The sequence below is a fragment of the Myzus persicae genome, unplaced genomic scaffold, assembly GCF_001856785.1.
Source record: "Myzus persicae strain clone G006 unplaced genomic scaffold, MPER_G0061.0, whole genome shotgun sequence".
Lineage (NCBI taxonomy): Eukaryota > Metazoa > Arthropoda > Insecta > Hemiptera > Aphididae > Myzus > Myzus persicae.
Genome location: NW_019102547.1, coordinates 194,590 through 216,792, shown reverse-complemented (window position 1 = coordinate 216,792; position 22,203 = coordinate 194,590). Strand labels below are relative to the sequence as shown.

The window sequence follows — 22,203 nt, the reverse complement described above, 5'->3', positions numbered from 1 at the left end:
TTCCCTGCAAGACAATACCAAGACTTGAACGTCGTTCGTCAACTATGTTTTTTGGGTTTAGTTTTTATCAAGCGAAAAGTATATGGGTAACCAATACATGTTAAAAGGTGCACCAATTGGATTTTTTTTAAAGTGTAAATTTTTACAAAAAGAATCTTTTTTCTCACTAGTAAATATGAAACTGCGCCACAAAAAAATATCATGCATTACCTTTGTACAAACTGCAGTAAGATATTTATATTAGAATCGATATCGTTGCATAAGTTGCATTTATTAATTATATTTTAAGAGGGCTGAGCCCTTTTATATATGTACAGAAATATCCACTTTGCATTTAAATTTAGGTATAACATATCCGTGAAAAATGACAACAATAATTCAGAGCTATGTATCAGAGATATGAAGTTATTCTTACATAAATAGTTATAGGCTATAGCAATATCATTTACATGGCGCTGCAAAATTATTAAATCTTTCGAGGCACAGCATTCTTTTTTAGACACTTTCCTCATAAGCAGGCGCGGATACAAGGGGGGCGGGGCGAGGGGCTATGTCCCCCCGTAGACTCCGGTGAAATTTCTATTATATCTATTTTCGGCAGCCGATAAAATGTATTGTTTCGCCGATAGCCGTCAAAAAGCTAATCTAAAGTAAACTGGGATTAAAATAATAATATTTACCTATTAGCTTACATAGTATGTACAATGTTTTTATCAAACTTAGGCTGAAATTGTATTTAAGATCCCCCCCCCCCGTAAATATATATTCTGTTAATATATATCCTGCACATAAGTGAAGTCACCACTGGGCACTGACCAGACTAAACAAAAAGTAAAATATAAATATGTACAGTGTACACATATAATAGTAATAGTATTAATAGTAGACATTTTACCCAATCACCTTACATTTGCAACCAGCGACTCAAAAATTACCTTTACACCACCAATACGATATCACGATTTCAAATAATAAACGATATCGTAATATAAAATACCAACCAAATTGAACCAATATCGTAATAATTTACACATAGTTAATAAGTGCATATTTGTACTTTTTTAAGCACATAAGTGCATACATATTTAGTGTTTATTAAGTTCATTATAAGTTCAGAGCCCTACAGTAATGTCTCAAAAATATACTTAATAATATATGCTGATAGTCTTCACTTAGAACAATATGTCTTATAGGTACCTATACAACGGTCTTATATGATTGAATTCAAGTTAAACACATTCATTACAGTGGCCCCTCTGCAAGACATCTACTCTACAGCAGAGCGGTATATCCACTTACCTACCCTTTTTTACCAACACTCGTAGTTCAATGTATTCGATTGGTTCAGCCCAAGACCTACACTCCATAGATAGGTACTTTGAATGGTTTGCAGGGGAGGGTGAGCTGAAAACTTTCGGTTGGAATAAAATTTATCTAAGTAAAATAATAATGATTGTTGAAGTTCACTGTACTTAAGGGTATCAGCGTGAGTATATACTGTATAGCAAGGATGGGCAACTCAAACTTACTAGAGGGCCACTTTTTTAGAAAATTAAAATCTAGCGGGCCAGCGCATAGAAAGCAAAAAAAGGGGTCATTTAAAATATACATTTTAATCGGTGTTAAATAAATTATAGAGTATAGACTATAAACTTTGAAATTGTATGATGAAATTTTAAAATGGAGCTCGGGCCAGATAAAAAAGGCTAGCGGGCCGCCAGCTGCCCACCCCTGCTGTATAACGCTATTTATAATAATTGTTATTATAACCTATTCTTTGTACTTTGTGAGAAGAGTGGTGAATCAGTTAAAAGGATCGCGTCCTTTAAGTATTGAGCACGATCGACAATAAAACATGTGTCTACGTCACTTTTCCTTGGCAAAATTAAATATTTTAAATCATCCACCACATAACTTAGTATAATATATCCGGTGAAAATTGTGACGTAAAATATAACGCGGTGACTGGTGAACGGAGTCTCCGTCGTGGGAACGTCACAGCGCACGGTCGGCGGTCGCTCTGAACTGGAAGTATGAATTGGTAAACGAAATTAACCCAAACGGAACGAAATATACGAGTGTGGAGTGCACCTGATACTATTTTAATACCCTTTTAACTATTTGAGTATGGTTTCAAGACTTCATGTTAAAATTATTGAAACCGTAAATCATCTACGAATTTACGATGATTGCATTTGCCATATTATATTACATTAGATTTTATCATGTGATAAATCATAAGTTGTTATAGACAATCATAAATCACACTAGGTATATGAAATGTTATCAATTTTACGTTTTAAAGTCAAATTTAATAAGACAGTGAGAGTCAACATTTAAAAAAGTTGGATGATTGATCACAAGCAATCTTTGTTAAGACTTTAAATATGATTTAAGATTTTATCTCTAGTTTCATTGGTACGATGAACAAAATATAGGTTGTATAAAGAGATTGGTATCGTCCTCCTAACAATTACCAGTTATTAATATAAGATCTACACTATACTATAGACGGTACACAAAGGCGTAGAATGTGGGGGGGGCTAAGGAAGCTATAGCCTCCTCCGAATTCGAAAGAAGTTCTGGCAACGTCGTTGATACTACAAGGAAAAAAGGCTATAGTCCCGCTACGGCCGCCAAGAAATTTTCTAATTATGGCCCTAGGTAAAAAAAGGTTGGTCAGCACTGCTGTAGACAATTAGGAATAAAAACGGCATTTGTTAATTACAAACCTCACAAATATTAATCGTACTTAAGTCATTAATTATAATACTATAGGGATCAAATAATATCAATTCATATAAAAAAAATAATGGAAATAACAATTATCTTAGTCTAATAAATATATTAAAAATGCATTTTGGAATTTTGGATAAAATTACCTCAATTAAAATTTTATATTTTACAGGAACAAAATTTGTATAGCTAATTACTTTAGTATTTCAGATTATTTGTCGGTACATAGAAATATAAAATCCTTAAAAACTAAAAAAAAAATATGGATTAGCAAATACCCAATACACACTAGAGATTATTATAATTTTCACTAATCAGTCATCATATTATTATGTGGAATATTATACTAATAATTTCACAAAGTGTCATATTATTTTGAAAAGGATTAAATAAATATTCAAGTATTTACGAACAGTTAAATAATACTATATTGATAATAATAATACATACTGTTATATTTAAAATAATCATATATGTTATATATATTTATATATAACTATGTATTCGTTTTTCTTAATATACTTTACACAACGACAACGATAATAATATACACCTAATCCTAAATTTAATTTTGGTTTAAAAAAATAAGGAGATTAGAAATAAAACACAATTTACATTAAGAATCAAAAAGGTGAGATTATACATTTATATACGTACTATATTACACAATTACATTATCTAAAAAAATTGTATAATAACGAAAAAATCACAGAAGAGTAGAAGCAAAAAAAAAAATCATAATTATATATTTTGAGTTTCTTGATAATAGTGTATATTATGCTATAATATTTATATAAACATTATGATTTAAGACAACCAATATAATTAATATCCATACAACAATAAGATCAAGTTTATATTTCATATAGTTTAAGAATAATGAGCACAAACCAAAACACGACTCTGAGATTTTGTAGGTTGATTTCTTTTATCCCAAAAATATAATTCAAAACATAATTTAAATGTACGAATGAATATTACTATTTACACAAAACATACATCATAAAGACAAATGGAGAACAGTAATCATATACCGTGCAATAACATTTTTTTTTTAAATGTATACATATATATTTTTATAAAAATATTTTTATTTTTTATTAACTCTTTTTTTTGTTATTAAAGGAAGACCGAACAAATCTAAATAACCTATAATAGTAAAGATTACAAATTTTCATCATGAATTGCAACAATACAAAATAAAGGATAGTTCGGTTATCCATTATCATGGTAGAGTAAATTGGTTGCGTTAATTTTTATAAATTGAACACAGTTTATTAAAATACCAACAAATGAAGCAGGTTCATACTCGCGTCATATCTGTGATATATTAATAAACCTAATATAAAGTATAATTACTTTTTTTGTCTTTAGACCTATGTATGATATAGTTAATAAGAAACAAAAATAATTATAATTAAAAAAAATTTGGAGGGGATATCTGAAAATATACAAGTCAAAAAAAAATCTATAGAACATTAACCCACCAATGGTCACAATTCATCATTGGGTAAATGGTGAGACCACTCACTACACATTTGTTTTGAAAGTTGCATTTTAAGCATACTTATTTATTTTACTAAATAGTAAATACACAATATTTGCATTGTTGTAGAACACATTCATAATATAGTACAGGCAGCTGAACAGCAACTACTGCTTGCACCTTTACTTTTTTGTCTTTGATCTAGAAAAAATAATAACATTAAATTATAAGGAATATTTAGTTTAACTTTATTAGTATATAAATTAATTAAATCTATAGAATTAAATTGAGCATTTATGGAATTATGAAAGGAAAAGAGAATTCGATTTTTTTAACCAAAACTAGTTCAAAAATAGGACCATTGCATCCTTTTAAAAATATTTAAATTTAATACCGCAACAATTAAGTTTTACTAATAATATTGAAGATAGTTCTAATTTTAGAAACTAAATATTTAATTTCTAAAAACTAAGCATGAACTAGTTATTATTAATATACTATACTGATTATTATGGAAATTATAAGTGTGCACATGAGGTAGTCATGGTATAGGCACTTGACTACTCTGCAAACTCTCCTCCCCTTCAATATTCAAAACTTTCATAATAATTTTTTTATTCATAAAATACTCTTTCACTATGGTAAATGCAGGGCCGGATTAAGGTTTTTTCCGCCCATAGGCTGAAATAAATTTACCGCCTAATTTACATAGGTATTGATATTTTACTAATATCTCAACGTAGTTTTTGGGTCACACCAAAAAAAAATTTTGCCGCCCTGGGCTTTAGCCTACACAGCCTAAGCGGTAATACGGCCCTGGGTAAATGTCCTTATGGTTACCCTATCCAAATTAGTCTCTATAACTTAGATGTGAATAAGAATATATATACATACGTATTATGTATGACATTTTGACACATTGTGTGTAATAACTAATAAGTTAAACATGATAACCCTCCAAAAATGTCTGAGCATGCTTATGGAAACTTTTTATAAGTAACTAATAATAATATCAATACTATTGAAAAACAATGGAACCAAGTTAAACGATTTTATGACTACATAGGTGGTAAATATTTTTATACTATTTAATAAATATTTTAACGTCGTGGATGTAGAAAACATATTTTTCTGATGTTAAGTTATAAATAACATTATTAGGGGACCTAAGTTAACATTTAATTAAGTATACATTTTTTAAAGAAAAAGAAAAAGATTGAATTAGAATGTTAATTTTAAAAAAAAAATGTGCATAAACGTGCAAAATTTAACAATTGTCGATTATTTATTATGTGTGTAAACAAAATACACAAATATTAGGTATACTTTTTTTCAGTAGATTGTAAATTATTGATTTAATTTTAAACAAAACATAAAATAAGAAATTAAAAAGTCAAGAAAATTAATTAGTTTTTAAACTTTTACCAATGACGGTCAAAACAAGGACAATTAAATATCAATCACAGGGATAATCAAGGATCTAAAGGATTTTGAAGTTGCCCACTAGTTTTCTCAAATTTAGACTGTGTATTAGAAGAGTAGGTCGGTTTCATCGGGAGACCACAAAAAGTGACCAGAAATCGTTTGTTCATCATGCCTCACCTTGTGAATTAGGTTCGGGTAGTGTTTCCCTTGGTACAAGATGCATAACAGTGGTACGGGCTGGCACAAGTCCTAGAGCACCCAATGTGACGTTGCTGTGTAAAAAACGACCCTGATATATCAGTCTGAGGATCTCGGCTTTTTCGACTGCTTCGTCCGCCCAATCTGTAATCATTACAAAACATAATGAAATATTTAAATACTTTGACATAATATTATAATAGAGTAATAGACAATATAATTTAGTATGATATTTCTAATCAAAGGTAGAATGAATTCCGTCGACTAATATATGAGTAATAGACATGGCAATGCCACACTAATTTAATATTTTTTTAGATAACTAAATAATTAAGGGTAGTAAATACATACTGACTAAGTTGAGCAACAATAATTAAACACAATAAATACAATGAAATAATATATAAGTAGAAGTATTTGTGCTTTCATAAAAACAATATTAATCTTCGCCACGATTTGACTTTCTTCTTCCACAAAAAATCTCAAAATTCATGAAAGTAAGAATAATAATTCCAACAAATAGATGTTTTACTTTTTCATTGCTAAATAACTACGGTACAACCGCAGTACATCAGCGAGCCATAATCCCACATTCCTGGACAGTGGACAGACATTATTTATGTCCGTCAATCGCTGAATTCAGTGCCGAAACAATGAGATATTAGGATCTCAAATGTGGCTATTACGAGAGTTATACTATCACTTATTAATTTTCAATGTACAACATACCAGAATCCACTAATTAAAAACTAACGAAAATAGTCACAATTTTTTTTAAAAAAGCTTAAATTTTGAACTTTGACAAAAATTAGAAAAATCCCGAAAATATACAAATCATTATGAAGTTAAAATTTCATAAAATTATTAATATTCACATGTAAGATTTGAAAATTTAAAACAGATTCCTCGTAACTCGTAAGTTGTTATAACCGGAAAACAAAATAATGTGGTCAAAATCGGGTGTTTAAAGGTAAATAACAGTTTTCTTCTAATTTAAGAACGAATAATCTGAAATTTGCATAATATTTTGACTCTCTTTGAGCTATAAACACAGGGATTTGAAATTTTGAAATTTTTTCCTATTAGTGTTTACAAAAAACTATTGTTCGGTCCAGTGGTGCCGAAGTCCATGCTAACGTCGGGCCAGACGACCACATTTTATTTACATCATAACTTTATTATGAGCATGAGTATATTAAATCCATGTCACTGTAATTACGAGTAAATATATATATTAGGGCAGGTACTTCTATATTAAATAATTAATATATTGAGGCCACGAAGTTTCGAAATTGCCCCACCACATTTTCAAAACTTCGGCGCCACTGGTTCGGTCTGTCGAAAACCTTCAAAATGTAATTCATACCGGGACAAAAAAATCTTAACAATACACAAACGACATTTTTTTATAGAAACTTGAAGTTACGATTTTGACAAAATTAAATGTTTAAACGACGAATATTTTAGTTATTTTGTTGTATTTCAAAAATATAATTTGGGAGAATTTGAAACATTTACGTATTAATACGTGAGCTATGTCGTTTTCATTATCGATAGCAGGTACGACGATTAAATTGAATATTGTATTATTGTATTTTTAATAATAAATTTGTCAAAATTGATTTAACAATAAATAATAATAATAATAATAATAATAAAACAATATACACACAGCCAGAATGTCAGATAGTATTTTAACACTTGTAGATACGCATCGATAAATATAGGTATAACGTCTATCTTTTGCCTCTATTCGGGTCCACAATATCTTTATACTTTATTACGACTCTAGTTTTACATAATACGTACCACGTTTTATTTACATTATTTAAAAAATAAAAATAAAAATTGTCAAGGTTTATGAATGTACGTGTACCATTAAATTTACCGCGGAACCGATGTATTTGTGTGCAATTCAAAACGTCACCAACGTCAGTCTTATGATGATTAATAGTATGTAATCCATGTTCCAATTATAGCAGTCAATTAATAAATTAACTTAATTGTTAAGACATCGTAAATTAATTTTATTACATAGAAATTGTTTTGGTCATTAGCATTGAGTGAATATAATATAATATAATAATTAATATTATATAATATTTTACAATGATGTGTTATTTTATTTGTATGTATCTGAAGAAACTTTTAATAGTGAAAAAAATACATAGATTTTCAACTTAGAGGGTGGTTTTTGGCAAAAATGACAAGTCTGTACAGGGGGTCGAAGGTAAAAAATTCCCAGAGATTTTTAAAATAATCGGAAATTAAAAAAAAAAATGTATAGTATATTTAATGTTATATTGTTTTATTTAAATTTAATATTATTATTAAAATAATTGTTTGATTACCAAAAGGTTAAATTCGATCACTCGAACTCATTTATTATCGAGTACAATATTTTAACATTGAATTCGAATGTAATACATTCATATAGTGACCTACTCAATGGTATATAGTACTATATACTCTAGGTACCTACTGTACGGCAGAGTGGTTACCTACTTGACGGCTTTTTTAATATCAAAATTGTATACGTAGGTACACTGTACCAAACTAATTCTCAATCGGGGATTGTATGAAATAACTAGTTATTCAGTACAAATTCTAGATAAAGTATTAATTTAATTTTAGTGTAAATAGTTAAACTAAAGCAGTATTCGATAAATTATAAAATAACGGATTTCATACTTTAACGGTAATTATATTATGTATGTAACGACTAACGGTAGCATACTATATGGTAGGTACTAGGTAGGTACCACTAATGATTGGGCACTTGGTTGTCCCCAATCAAATATTTATGTTAAAATAGTCATAATAAACGAAAACCAATATCATATTATACCTATCCTAATTTTTCTTCGGCTAGATTTTAGTTTTTAGGTTTCCTAGTATCTTAAATTTAAAAATAAAATAAATATTTGAGGGGAGTGACTGCTGGAAAAGTCGTACTTACATTTAAATTCTGAGCGGAGAATGTATTTTACAATAATGTATTTTTTTGTGTGACATCATCACCTTTTGGGACAGTAATATTGATTACATTTTTTACTTCAGCATCTTTAAGTGAATCTAGTTTGTACTTCAAGGGATTAAAAGTAAAAATTCTCAATAGTTTTCAAAAGTGTAAAGAAAAAATATTTTCAATTTTTAAGTTTTCAAAAATCCAAATTCAGTGCTTCAAAAAACGTTTTGAAAAATTTTTAAAAAAATTAGAGTGGACCAAACTAAATTTATACATACATTTAGTATGTATAGATACTAGGTAGTTCTTTAATTTAATGATATGTTTTGGATTGTAACACTATTTTTTATATACACAATCACGTTGTAAATGCAAAACAAAGTGAGAGAAAGTCTTAAAAAACTCAGTCGCCAGTCGACCGGCCCATTTACATGGTCTATAATACGGCAATCAGGAAGATAAATTTGAAAGAGGAAGCTTTCACTTCAATGCTAAATGACAAGATATACCTAATTTCACAAAAATTGAATTATTTAAATTATTTTACTAAGAATGTATCAGTATAATGTTTAACTAAAGATAGGCATTAATACATTTTCTATTAAAAATTATAATTTATAATATAAATATGTGTTAAGTCTGGTAAGTTAATAACGAATAAAGGATACTATGATTTTACGATGAAACCTTGTCTGATAAAACTAAAGAGAAACATGAACAGGACAGAATATTTTATAATGGAAGACATAATAATCAGGCAAAAAAATCGCACTTTTCAGTGCGAAATGAAAATGAAATTCGATTTGAATCCATATTATGTTAATTTCGGTGTAAATGAAAACGATACATATTGTTTTTATATAGGTACTATTAAAATATCAACTAGTTAAAATACAATACAATAATTACATAAAAATAATTGTATGTATAATAAAATACAAAAAATGTATTAAAATAATAACCGAAAACATAATACTTTTTTTGATTTCAATAATACAAGAAAACAGTGATAATAGTTAAAATATTATTTTATGAGTTTATTAAACCCGTCATTCTAATATGATTCTACTTTATAAGACATACATTTTTTTCACTTGAATAATGTTTAATTGAATGAATTTTAAACTGAACAAAACTTTTTCATCCTCGGGATTGTAATGTCTTCAGATCAAACGATAAGCTTCAGTCTTAATAATTCTACACTAATGAAAACTTCATCGTACACCACATTATAGTATTAAGTATTAAATATCCTACAAGTGTTTACAATAGCATTATCTGTTTTTACATATTGACTAGGTACTGACTTGTTTATAATAAAATCCCATCTTACTGCCCCACCCAGTTACACATTACACTTGTGATTTTGTACTGAAACAAATATACGATTCAGACTAATATAATACTGTTCGACTTTACACAAGAACGAACAACGTCAAACAAAAATTATAATTTATAACTCATAATATGTAAAATTTGGGAAATAAAAAAGTAATAGACATTAAATTCAAATATACCTAAAAAATATAATTGGCTCCTAATTATCATTTATTATTATGTAAATATAGAACATTTATTGGTTGATATTTGTAATAATAATGAAAATGTATTTTTATGACGTAAATACGGCGTGTTGTTTTTAGTAAATAATCGTTTACTCTTACGTCATTAACTCACAAGCAATAACAATGTGTTCTTTTTATTTGTTTCCAATAGGTAGCTACACACACCATTATTACTATAAATTAAAATATTACTCAAAACTTTAATAAGTTATAACCTTGTAGGCTGTAGACACGTTTGTTATTAATTTTGTTTCAATGATTAATAGCTTATTTCTTATTATTATTAACTAACTTATAGTTTTATTTCTCGTTAATCTAAGTCCCCCACACGTTTAGTTAAGTAAGCTGTATTCTAATTTGTAAATTGTAGTTTCCTAAATTTTAATTAAAAGAATAATTAGTACAAGCTTTTTGAGTTATACTTTATTTTTAAATAATCTGCAGTAATAGAATTAACTCGTCATTTTTGCATTAAACAAGAATTTATGCTAAATTATCATTTGGGCAAAACAATTTTTTTAAGTAAATGAAGAAAAATAAATGGAAACATTTGATTTGTTACACATGCACATGCTGTTGATAATTTGTAAGCTAAAAGGAAAGGTTTAAAAAGTCTTCAACTTTGCTTTGGATTGAAATATAATTAGTAACTTAAGTGCCCTAATGATTGGTTTAAAATATCTTCATGAAAATCTTACTAAATTTATTGATGTGATGCAATGTTGTAGGTAGTTAATTTTTAAAATTAATAATTTTGCTTATGAACTTTTACGGTAAATACTAAATATAATACTACTAATTTATAAAAAAATCTTACCTTCTGGCCAATTATCAAAAATTGCTTGAGCTATATCACCCGCCGAGTCGTTAGGGCTAAATATGAATTCTTTAGTTTTACCGCTGACAAGAATCAATCTGAGGTTTATCTGTAACATAAATATAAATTTTAAAAATATCTGCATGTTTCTTTTACCAACAATTTTCTTAATAAATTTAGTGTATTTATTTTAAATATAAAAAAAACCTTAGTCTTTAACAAATCTTCAGGGTTTAGACCATTTACTACTGACACTAGAACAACTAAATCATGATCTGCAGACAATTTATCGCTCTTTGGCGTATAACTGAAAACCATTTTTAATTTAAAAATGTCAACCTCAATGTTAACAGAGTCAATATAGGTAAGACACAAAATCAGAAATAAAGATTGTAGTAGACTGTCAGAAAAAAATAAAATAAACAATTGAAGACTGGGAAGTAAAATTCACATCCTACTCCTATTCAATTTATGCCTTTGTTTATAAACAAGGACGATAATATGTACGGACATCACACAACTATTGATATATGTACGTGCGTTGGGTTAAGAATACCATTTTTAATAGTATCATCATATTATTATACAACGAAATAAATAAAAAAGATAACTATATTTTTAGACGAAAATATATCATACAGCACGAAGGCACCTAAAACTAAATTTAATTGACGATGCAAGACCTAATTTTTAAGGGAATAACGAAATATTATTATATATTATTTTCATTGATTACTGAAACTATACTCTAAAAAGTATAAACTAGAATAAAAATTATCTAATAGTAAATACGCACCTATAATACATACTTATACTCTAAACCATTTACTATTTAATCATTGGTATTTATTACAATTATCATTTTGTGTTAAGCACAATTTATTTTGTAGATAGACTATAATTCATAATAATACCCGATAGTATTATATTATTACGAAATGCAATTAACTATGGTGGTTTAAAAATTGAATAAAATAGATAGGATATACATATTTGTCTATTCATTTAATTTAAGAAAATATTTTAACTGTTAGAGTCATTCCTATATTTTTTTTTTTTTACGTAAGACTTCATGTTTTCAAATCTTTATCTCACCGTGCTTTCGGCCTTTACGACCATCCCGCCCGTCCGTTATACATTTGTCTCCACCTTGACAAATATCAAAACATAATTTAGACTACATATAGTAATTATTATTTATACCTTTACTCTAAGATAAAATACACTGTCTTCCAAACTAGGAGTAGTAATTTCTCAAAAATAACCTTGGAAGTAAGTACATATTATTTAAAATATTCAGTTGAATTTTCATAAAATAAATACATGTTATAAATTATTTTTGATAGTATTGAAACATTCGTTTGTAGTTTATTCACAGAAATAGGACGCGGCTGTTGCAAAAAGGGTGGTCCTGCTAGTCGGAAATGGGTCACCGGGGCTCAGTTCCAAGGCGAAACGAAGGGAGAAAGAGAACGAAACCCACCGGGTGAAGGGCGCAATCGATATTCTGACGGTTTTGTGGTAGACTAAAAGACGAGAGGGAGGGAAAAACTGCTGATATCAAACAGTCGACTAAACACCTTGCAGACAACAAAAGGTTTTTTTCAATTATTCTTAAAATAGGAAAGAAAATACCTAACACATTTTAAAAATAAGCCTCCGTGACTGAGTATTCCTGTTACTATTAAATATCATTACAATTATACTTAAAATTAATATAAACGTTTTGTAGATAATTTATAAAAATATTATAGGATTTTGTAGATCAATATCAAGTAGAATAGATACCTATAAATCACCTATGGAAAGATGTATGAGAAAAATATTGTACTCAATTGAAATAAAATGAACCATTCATTTAACTTTGAATTTACATATATATGAAAAGAAAAATTAAATTAAATTAAATTAATACAATTACAAATGTACCTAACTAATCAATTTTTTTTTTATACCAGATATTTAAAATTATTATCTAATCATTTTTTATATTATTACATTTTTACGTTCTATTATATTAGAATGATTGACTTCTTGTAAGAGAGATATAAACGTTATTATCAAGAAAACATTTCAGTAAAAATAATATACGTATTTTTAATATCTTCGAATAAAAAATTGATTGGTATTACATTGATCTGTTGGACATTGATCTATCGTTTAAGTGTGACAAAGTAGGCCACAGTAAAATTGTTAAGAAAAATAATACATATTGAAGAGTCTATAATACCAATGCTACGGATACAAAAACACAAAGACAAGTATTAAGTAAAATCTAATACAAACGGTTAACCAAAGAATAAATAAAATATTTTTTATCTATAAATATAAAATAAATTAACTGACATAACCTCGTTCAAAACAATTTTCATAAATATCGTAGACATTGAATAGGCTTCTTAAAAAATTAAATCACTCTAGGTACTACTTACACCTAATAGATAGCCTTGTAAAATTTGTACCTATTCCATTTATCTTTTTTTGCAAAACGGCATAGAAAGGTAGTCTAAAATACGTATTTATCGTAGAGAATATCGTATAAAGAAAACAAAATTACTATAAATTACCTATAATATTTAAAACGAATTTATTCATTTTAAATTAGATTTTTCTATATTCTCTGCTCTTTATGTATAAAAATATTAAGTATTAGGTATTATTTACAAAAAAATATATATACACATAAGTACTGGCTTAATCATTTTTTTCGTTTTTCAAGTATTAAAATCAAGAATTTATTGTTGGCGAATATCTAAGTAATATTTGTTTTAACTAACATTTTGGATGAAAATGAATATGGTACTTCATAATGATCCAAAATGATCTAATTATTTCTAACATGAATTTCTTATCATTTAATATATTATATTAAAGAGGTGTTCGCGTTCTATAAAAAATCGTCAATATATATTAAAAATATTATCCACAACCTGCTATACAATAAACATTGTTAATAGGTACTACGTTTTTTATTTATATTTGTTTATTTTTAAGTATATTACATATATACAATTAAACTTACGGACTGTTAAAATAAACTAAAACATAACAAGTATTTTACATAACAATAATACATTTCAATGGCATCTGGGTCATTAAATAAATATTAATAGATACAATTGTTAAGACATCCTGGAGAACAGTATGGTACAATACATTTTAGAATAATTATAGTTATGAATACATCATTGCTTAGAAAATTCATGAACCGAATGTATCAGAATTCAGGAGATATTAAATTTATAAATGAAACATTCAAATATTGATATTAAGTTGTGAATCATCAATACCGAGGTCACGTAAAAGAAAACTTTATAAATTAATAAGGACTTTTAAAAATCATTATTTAGAAAACCAAATTTAAAATGAAATATTTTCCGTGGAAATACTTAAGATGTTATAAAACATAATTATTTACAATTTTACTACATGTTTAAGCTTTCTTCAATACAAATAACTTTTTTTGTCATAATTTTAACTCCATTTACCTATATTTTTTTTTATTTTTTTTTTATTTGGGTAACATATTATATAATATTATGCTACGGCATCATCAATGTACACGGTTGTCATGTCGACATTTTTTAATTTTTCTTTGGAAAACCTTGCTCTCAGTGTCGGTCAGACGATTTTGCCATAAGGGGTCAGAGGGCTGACTTTAAACATTTTAGACACGTAAATTAATCCGCAGGAAATAGTGCAATGTACAATTATCAAATAAGTTAGGTTTTTACTTCGAATAGCAATCAAAAACAAAAACAAATTGTTAAAAATGGGAAAATTTCAATAAAATATAACAATAATTTGTAATATAACTGCGCTAATTTTCAATACGATTGTTCAGTAGGTTGTTTGATCGCGTCGCTAGTGCCTATCAGTATTATTTGTTTAACCAATGAACGAAGGACGTATTTATATGTCATATACTTAAACAACGAAATTTATTCTACTATAGAAGATCGATCAAATGTTTCATTCAGACTTTGTAGGTAGAGATATTTAAATTAAAGAACTTTGTTTTATTTGATAACAGTTTAAGTTTTAGCACTAAAAAATAATCCATCGACCACTAAAATGCAAATTAAATTAATAAGATATTTTTTTAAAGTTAAAATCATAGTTTTAAAAGCCCTACATTTTTTTACAGCTTATACCCCGAATATAAATATCTCGATAAATATATTATGGCAATACACAAAAAAAACTATCAAGTGATCTATTTATTTGATAGTATAATCATTATGATATAATGGGTTGATAATATTATTAACTTATTTAATAAATTACAAATATGTATGAACTTAAAACATCAATATAGTTCCAAGAAATAATATTTTGAACAAGGTAAATGTTGTACTTATAAATTTAATATCATAAAATACTCATGAGGCTAAACAAAACAGAAGCCTATGTTTTTCTATTTCCATATTGATAAACGTTACTAAATATGATACAATTAGTTGGGTTCCTTAAAGTAAGCTACCCCTTGTAATTATTCAAATAATTATAGTAACTTAGTTATACTTGTAAATTATTTTCCAAAAAATCAACGTTTTGCAACATGTACATTTTGTCAAATTAAAATCTAAACAATCACATAGTTTTGTAAGTAATTACTAACTTACATTATCTCCAATTTAAATGTAAATAAAAAATATTGACAAATGAGTAGGTACACCAAGTACAATAACTATACTGAAAAAGTTTAAGTTTAAAAATATATTTATTGTTTATACCAAAAAGTAATATGTGTTGTAACTATGTACCAGTTATTACAGTTATCAATATATTTATAAATGTAATTATGACGACTCCATCTTTAAGTATCAACTTACCCAATTAGTAATTACATTTTTAGATAACACTAACAGATAATAATTTTTCACACCCAACAATAAATATATATATTATATTATACACATATTAGTAGGTATATTATGCAAACATACATACATAATATTATTGTGTTTTTTTTTTAAACAAAAACATTTAAAAAAAACATCAATAAGTAATTATAATATTTGTGTATTTTGAAAATCCAATACAACAATATACAACTAACCTGCTGGTATCAAATATAAAATAATAGCCGTTGTCTCATACCCAAAATATATTTATATGTTCCACTCATAATGACATACTACAAGTAATATACTGAAAACTTATAAGTAAGACAGGTTATAGAGGTAACAATTTATGAGTAAAGAAATTTAAATTCTTAAGAATTGGGATTAACTTATAAGAATTTAAAATAAAATTATTTTAACACTTATCATTATTTACATTGTAAATTGTGTAAGTCATGGCCATAACCGATTTTAAACCAATTTTTTACAGCAATTAATTACGTTTACAAGTACTTTAGAGAATAAAGGTAAGTACCTACTAGTATAGAACTTTAGTAGTAGATTAGAATTATTACAATCTACAAAATTGTCATTATTTTTAATTATTTTATTAAATGTTCAAATTTTAACTGCGAAATATTAGTTTCACAGTGATTTATTAGTGTTAATTTTTAGACTTAATTTATTCCCAACAGCTGGTACCCAATATTAACGATTTTGGTTGACATTATAACACAATGTAAGATCAAATAGGTACCTAAGTAATTATCTAATAAACAACATAATATACCTTTGTTTAATAATATACTAGGATACTAACAAAAATGTTAAACTATTAAAATAATTTCAAAAATTTTTTAATTAGAAAAATAATTAACATTTTTGAACATAGATCCCAGTTAAGAAATAAATAAATTGAACATTGATCATAAATTCATAACTCATAAATCATAAAATCTTTCAGGAAGAAAAATAACTGGTCTGTATAGCCTATCCAGATTTTCTCTGAGATTTTCCACGATAAATTGAATTAAGTACCTAACTATTTTATTGTTTCATAAGTCAATAAAACAAAACAAAATCCAACCAAAACCATTATGCGAGACAATTTTCATAAGAACATATACTAAACGATACATATAGAATTTTTAAAATTATTTATCAGTTAGCTAGGTATACTTTAACCTCGACTTTAACAGTTTAATTTACATCAAGTAGCAAAAATACAATTTTTATACAAGATACTCTAAAGTTCATAATATATTACAAAAATACTTTATTGTCATTGTAGTAAAATAGGAATTATTATAAAATGTTACAAAATCAAAAAAAAATGTTTTAAAACAAAAATATCACAATTTAAGACACTATGTACCTAACTATGGAAATAATTTTTAAAATACACCTACTTAAGTAAAATCTTAGATTTATTATAGTCCATCCCGAGGTCTTAACTAACATGTCTACATAGACAACAATTAGGGACCTACATAATAATTATATTACATACAATTAAAGCCAAAATTAATTAGATACCTAATAAATAATTTAATGATAAATTGACAGACAGTATCGAGGACAGTAAGACACCTCATTAAACAACACAACTGTTATAACTGTAAAGTGTCATCATCTATCAATGAAAAATATTACATGTGGCAGCTTTATGATGCTATATACATTGATGTGTCTTTACCGTTGACACAATCAAAATAAGTAATTATTAAGTACATTAAAACATGACCTAAAATAATAATAATAAAACAATGTCTACTTATAATTGGGTATTTCAAACGATTGAATATAATTACTGAGACTCATAAAATAGGCAATTTATGAGTGTTTTCTTTATATTATCTATATGTTTACTGATATATTATATTAAGAAACTCCAAAAAAAGTTAGGTATAAGTCTTGAATTACATCTTTTGTTTTAATGAACTTGGAAAGAGCTTCGTTCAATATTTATAATCATTTTTAAACATATATTATTCATTGGGCATCTATTATACTGTTTAACACAAAATTACTTAGAACATTGGTAATGCACCAATTTAATGTACTTTTTTTCATCTTTAAAGTTACCAAAAATGAATTACCATACCTATTTAATTTAAAATTTGAATAGGTAGTTACATAGAATATTAGTTATTTTCAATTTGTTTAAATAACTGTAAATGTAGGAAAATTAATTGATATAGATGAGTAATTAACTTATATAGGTAGTTTTAATTTACTTTTGATACTAAAAAATAATTTCTACACCTACATAACAAAAAAGAAAAAACTGGTAGACTTTCTCTTTAAATTAGTTTACGCAATCCACTAACAATTTAATATCCTAGATTTATTCTAATTAATAAAACTACTTTAATATTATACTAAGCAAACAACGTTGTTACACAGTAAATTACAACATTTAAAGGGTAGATACCTAACTCTATGACATATACAAATGAATAAAAGCAATTTCATACGTGTATATTATTATATGTTCTGTGACACATACTTTCTAATAGACAGACAATGTTTTTAACCTATTTATGATGTTAAAAACGATTAGAAAATAAATAAATAGACAAACCAACTTAAAATCTTAATTTTTACAGAAATGTATCAAAATTAAACTTGGTACATACCTTGTCAGACGGAATGGACCTGATGGATGTAGTCATGTTTGTTTTGACGAGCGACGTTAGTGCGCTACAAGGTAACTACGGGTGATGTCCGCTGTCGGATCGTTGCTAAATAATCCGTCGAAGTCATGGAACAGGGACAATTCTTTGTCACGGTCACGCCAACGACAGCACCACCGACAAACGTTACGTCTTATCTACTTGGTAGCAGCAGCACTCGAGGCTTTCGAAATCGGAAAAGCACTATAGAATAACGAAGGCTGAACCCCGTTAGCACTGTTTATTTTTTGCGGGTAGGTAAAATACAACAACCTTATGATGTATCGTAATTATTATTAGCTTCGTTAATACATCGCACTGACACTGCACGGTGGCGGCGACGGTTACCTACCTACCGAACTACCTACGACGATACCGTTAACGGCGGAGGTTTGACGACGACAGCGGCGGCGACAAAGACGAAATCGGACGGCCGCACTACGCCATATTGACGCGATTGCGATGAAAGAGTCACAAATAATTGTTATACGTACGGAACAACGTCGGCGGTGGACCGAATGTCTCACAAAATACAAATCTCAGAGGATATTACAATAAATTAACAACAATAATAATAATATGATATTACGTTACTATTGCTATTATTATTATTATTATTATTATTTATTATTGTTTGACGAGAATCCGCTTTCGGGACGACACCACCACCAGCCAGCCGAACGCGAGGAGCCAGCGCAGCGCTAATAAGTTATTCACATCAGTCAGTGGCGTACAAAAGAGAAAATAAAATAAAATTTAAAAAAAAAACAATAATAATAATAGTAATAATAATAAAATGTATCTGTAACTATAATAATATATTGTGTGTGTATTACGTGCGTCTTGCGCGCGCGTGTGTGTGCGCACTAATGCGTAATGCGTATGTGGTGTGTGTGTGTGTGTGTGTGTGCGGGCGTGTGTGTGTGTGTGTGCGTATGCGTGTGTACGTGACGTGCGCGCGCGCTTGATTAGAAGATGCAGCTATAGAGAGTGGCGGATCCTTTGTGATGACTGGGAAAACGGTGGGGGCGTGTCAGGTGGTTTCCTATATTGTAACCTCACCGCCGGCCCGGCCCTAGGTAGTGCCGTTGCTGTGGTGCTCGGTGCGCTGCAATGCTGGTGCCGGCCGCCCCGTGTGCTGCCGCTGTGCACGTCGTACAACTCGCTCTCTTGAACGGTATTACAGTCGTGGTTCAGTACTCACAGTCTCGAGACCACCGTCGATCGGCCGCGGGCCGTTCGCAAGGTGCAACGTGCACGCCGCGCCGCCGTCGGACTAGGGGAATCTTGGCAACACTGTGAAGCGCGCGCGCCCGTCACTGGCAGGTCGGCAACGGGACCACCGACTTGCCTCCGCGGTGATCGTGCACTCGCGCCCCACACGCGCGCGCGCTAGTTCTGGCGTCTTACGGCAATATTATTATAGTATACCGAAACATTCGTATAATATAATATTTTATCATAAAATATTCACACATACACATTATTATTATTATTATTATTATTATTTACACGATCGTGACGTATATTATCATATTAATTATTATTATTTTTAAATAATAAAATAATTAATGGAATATTATCGGAATATTCGTGCGATTATATACATCCGGCTTGACTAAGTGTTGCCCTCCTAACATTTCATTATTTTTATAACGGATTTTAGATTGTGAACGGAGAGCTGATGAATGTATTAGTATTTGGTATTACATGCATGTGTTTTATTTTTTATTTGTTCGTATCTGTCATCACTCATCACCTACGTACCTATTCAAATTTGAAGGTGGTTAACTGGTTTCGGGTTGGATATTAGTACTGTTTGGGAGGGTTGGAGATTGAAGATGAAAAGTTCTAATTCTAAATACTCAACAAAAAAATTTAAAACGGAAATTTTTTCACAAAACCAGTTTTTGGCCAAATCGACTTATATTAATTTTATTTTATAATACAACAAGGGTTTTTGCCCAATTTACAATAAAACATTTAGTGCAATAAATAGATTATAAGGAAAAATTATTTAGTGAGAAGGAAGGGTCTAGTCTAGACTAGCTAAATAGTAAATACATACAGCTGCGTGATGGTTAATTTTTACCATAGTTAGATGAGGTGAAGGCGAGTGAAAAGGAACAAGATGGTGAGATTTTCGGACTGGAACATTAAAAGACGATTGAGATAGTAAATACGGGGAGTTAATTTTCCCCTGAAATAGTTTGGCCAAAAAGGTGAGATTTGCTGCTTGCCTACGGTCTGCTAAAGTGTCTAATTTAAGGAATTTTAGGACCAGCATATAGTCATGGTTGGAACAATCAATTTCTAAAATGTTGCCAACTTAGTTCAAAATCTTTCGGTGAACTCTTTCGTGCATGATTGAATTACAAGCTGTTTGAGGATCCCTGCAGATGACAGAGCCATATTCTAAGATAGGCCTAACAAACGAGCAATAAAGAGCTTTCAAAGGGGAATATTATGTTGTTTTGTAAAATTTCAAACATGTTTTACTGATAATTCTTTTTTTTTTATATAAATTATATTGATAAAATAAGTTATGTTCGGTCAAAAAGCTTGAAAAATTAAAACTATATTTCTAGTTGTACATTTACAGCAGTGGCTCCATTAACCGCGTTAGTAGGTAGTAGGTGGCGTCAATTGATTGTAGATGTGTCGCAAAATTATATAGAGCATTCACATATCACACAATATTGAATATACAATATACTATAGTGTTCAGGGTGCCTCGGGATTTTTAAAAAACACTTAAGCACAAATAGTATAAACTATAGAAAAAAAGGACGTCACAAGATAATCATAATTTTAACAAAAAAATTTTTGGGCAAATTTAAAAAAAATTTATTTATAAAACATTACAATATTTAATTTTGTTTTATTGAAATATTTAAAACATACTAAAAAACGTAAATAGGAACCAAGTTAAGTGGTAAATGAATAAACATTATTTTATTCATACAAAATAAAAGTAAAATTTATCTATGATGTAGATATGTACATCCTATTATTATACTTTATCTATAATTCATTAATAACAAATATGTTAACTTAAGACTTGTATTAAATCATATATGAATATGGCATATTTACATATATTGGGGAAAATATATTTTAGGGTGAAGAAGTAAGGGATGCTGTATAGCATCAAAGCCAGTTCGTGCCTGTTAACTCCCAATGGTGCCGTGAACATTCAAAGGTTGATAAGTTGAGAACCACTAACTTATAACAACTAAAAACTTTCAAATTTCTGCGAAAAGGGTGATTTCCATGACGATGTACTTTCGATATCCACTATATTATACAATTTACATCGGTGCGACAGTGCATATAGACACAATATTGTGTCTATGCATCATTGAGTGAGACCTCCCGGTTTTTTTTAAATATTAAAAACATGAAATAAATTTAACTAGTTCTTTAAATATTAAAGTAATTCTTATAAAATGGTATATTAATATATTATAAAATGGTATATTAATA

At 28.3% G+C, this 22,203-nt stretch overlaps 1 protein-coding gene across 2 annotated transcripts; it reads right to left on the bottom strand.

Moving 5' to 3' along the window:
* Positions 1–3,657: 3,657 nt before the first annotated feature.
* On the bottom strand, positions 3,658–19,535 carry LOC111032501 (ubiquitin-like protein 3). 2 transcript variants are annotated; one of them, XM_022312875.1, is made up of 4 exons: positions 18,682–19,535; positions 11,196–11,304; positions 5,825–5,989; positions 3,658–4,423 (listed from the first exon to the last, which is right to left on the bottom strand). In XM_022312875.1, exons 1-4 carry the CDS (start codon positions 18,715–18,717, stop codon positions 4,359–4,361), a joined length of 375 nt encoding a protein of 124 aa, XP_022168567.1. In that variant the 5' UTR covers positions 18,718–19,535; the 3' UTR covers positions 3,658–4,358. The 2 variants fall into 2 exon arrangements, with proteins under 2 accessions (XP_022168567.1, XP_022168565.1); XM_022312873.1 differs by lacking the exon at positions 18,682–19,535 and adding an exon at positions 11,403–11,610.
* Positions 19,536–22,203: the final 2,668 nt, after the last annotated feature.

Coding starts and splice junctions, on each gene's coding strand:
- LOC111032501 (XM_022312873.1), bottom strand. CDS start 11,513: ATGGTTTTCAGTTATACGCCAAAGAGCGATAAATTGTCTGCAGATCAT. Junction 11,305..11,402: donor AAGATTTGTTAAAGACTAAG/GTTTTTTTTATA, acceptor TTTATGTTACAG/ATAAACCTCAGATTGATTCT. Junction 5,990..11,195: donor TTTTGATAATTGGCCAGAAG/GTAAGATTTTTT, acceptor TAATGATTACAG/ATTGGGCGGACGAAGCAGTC.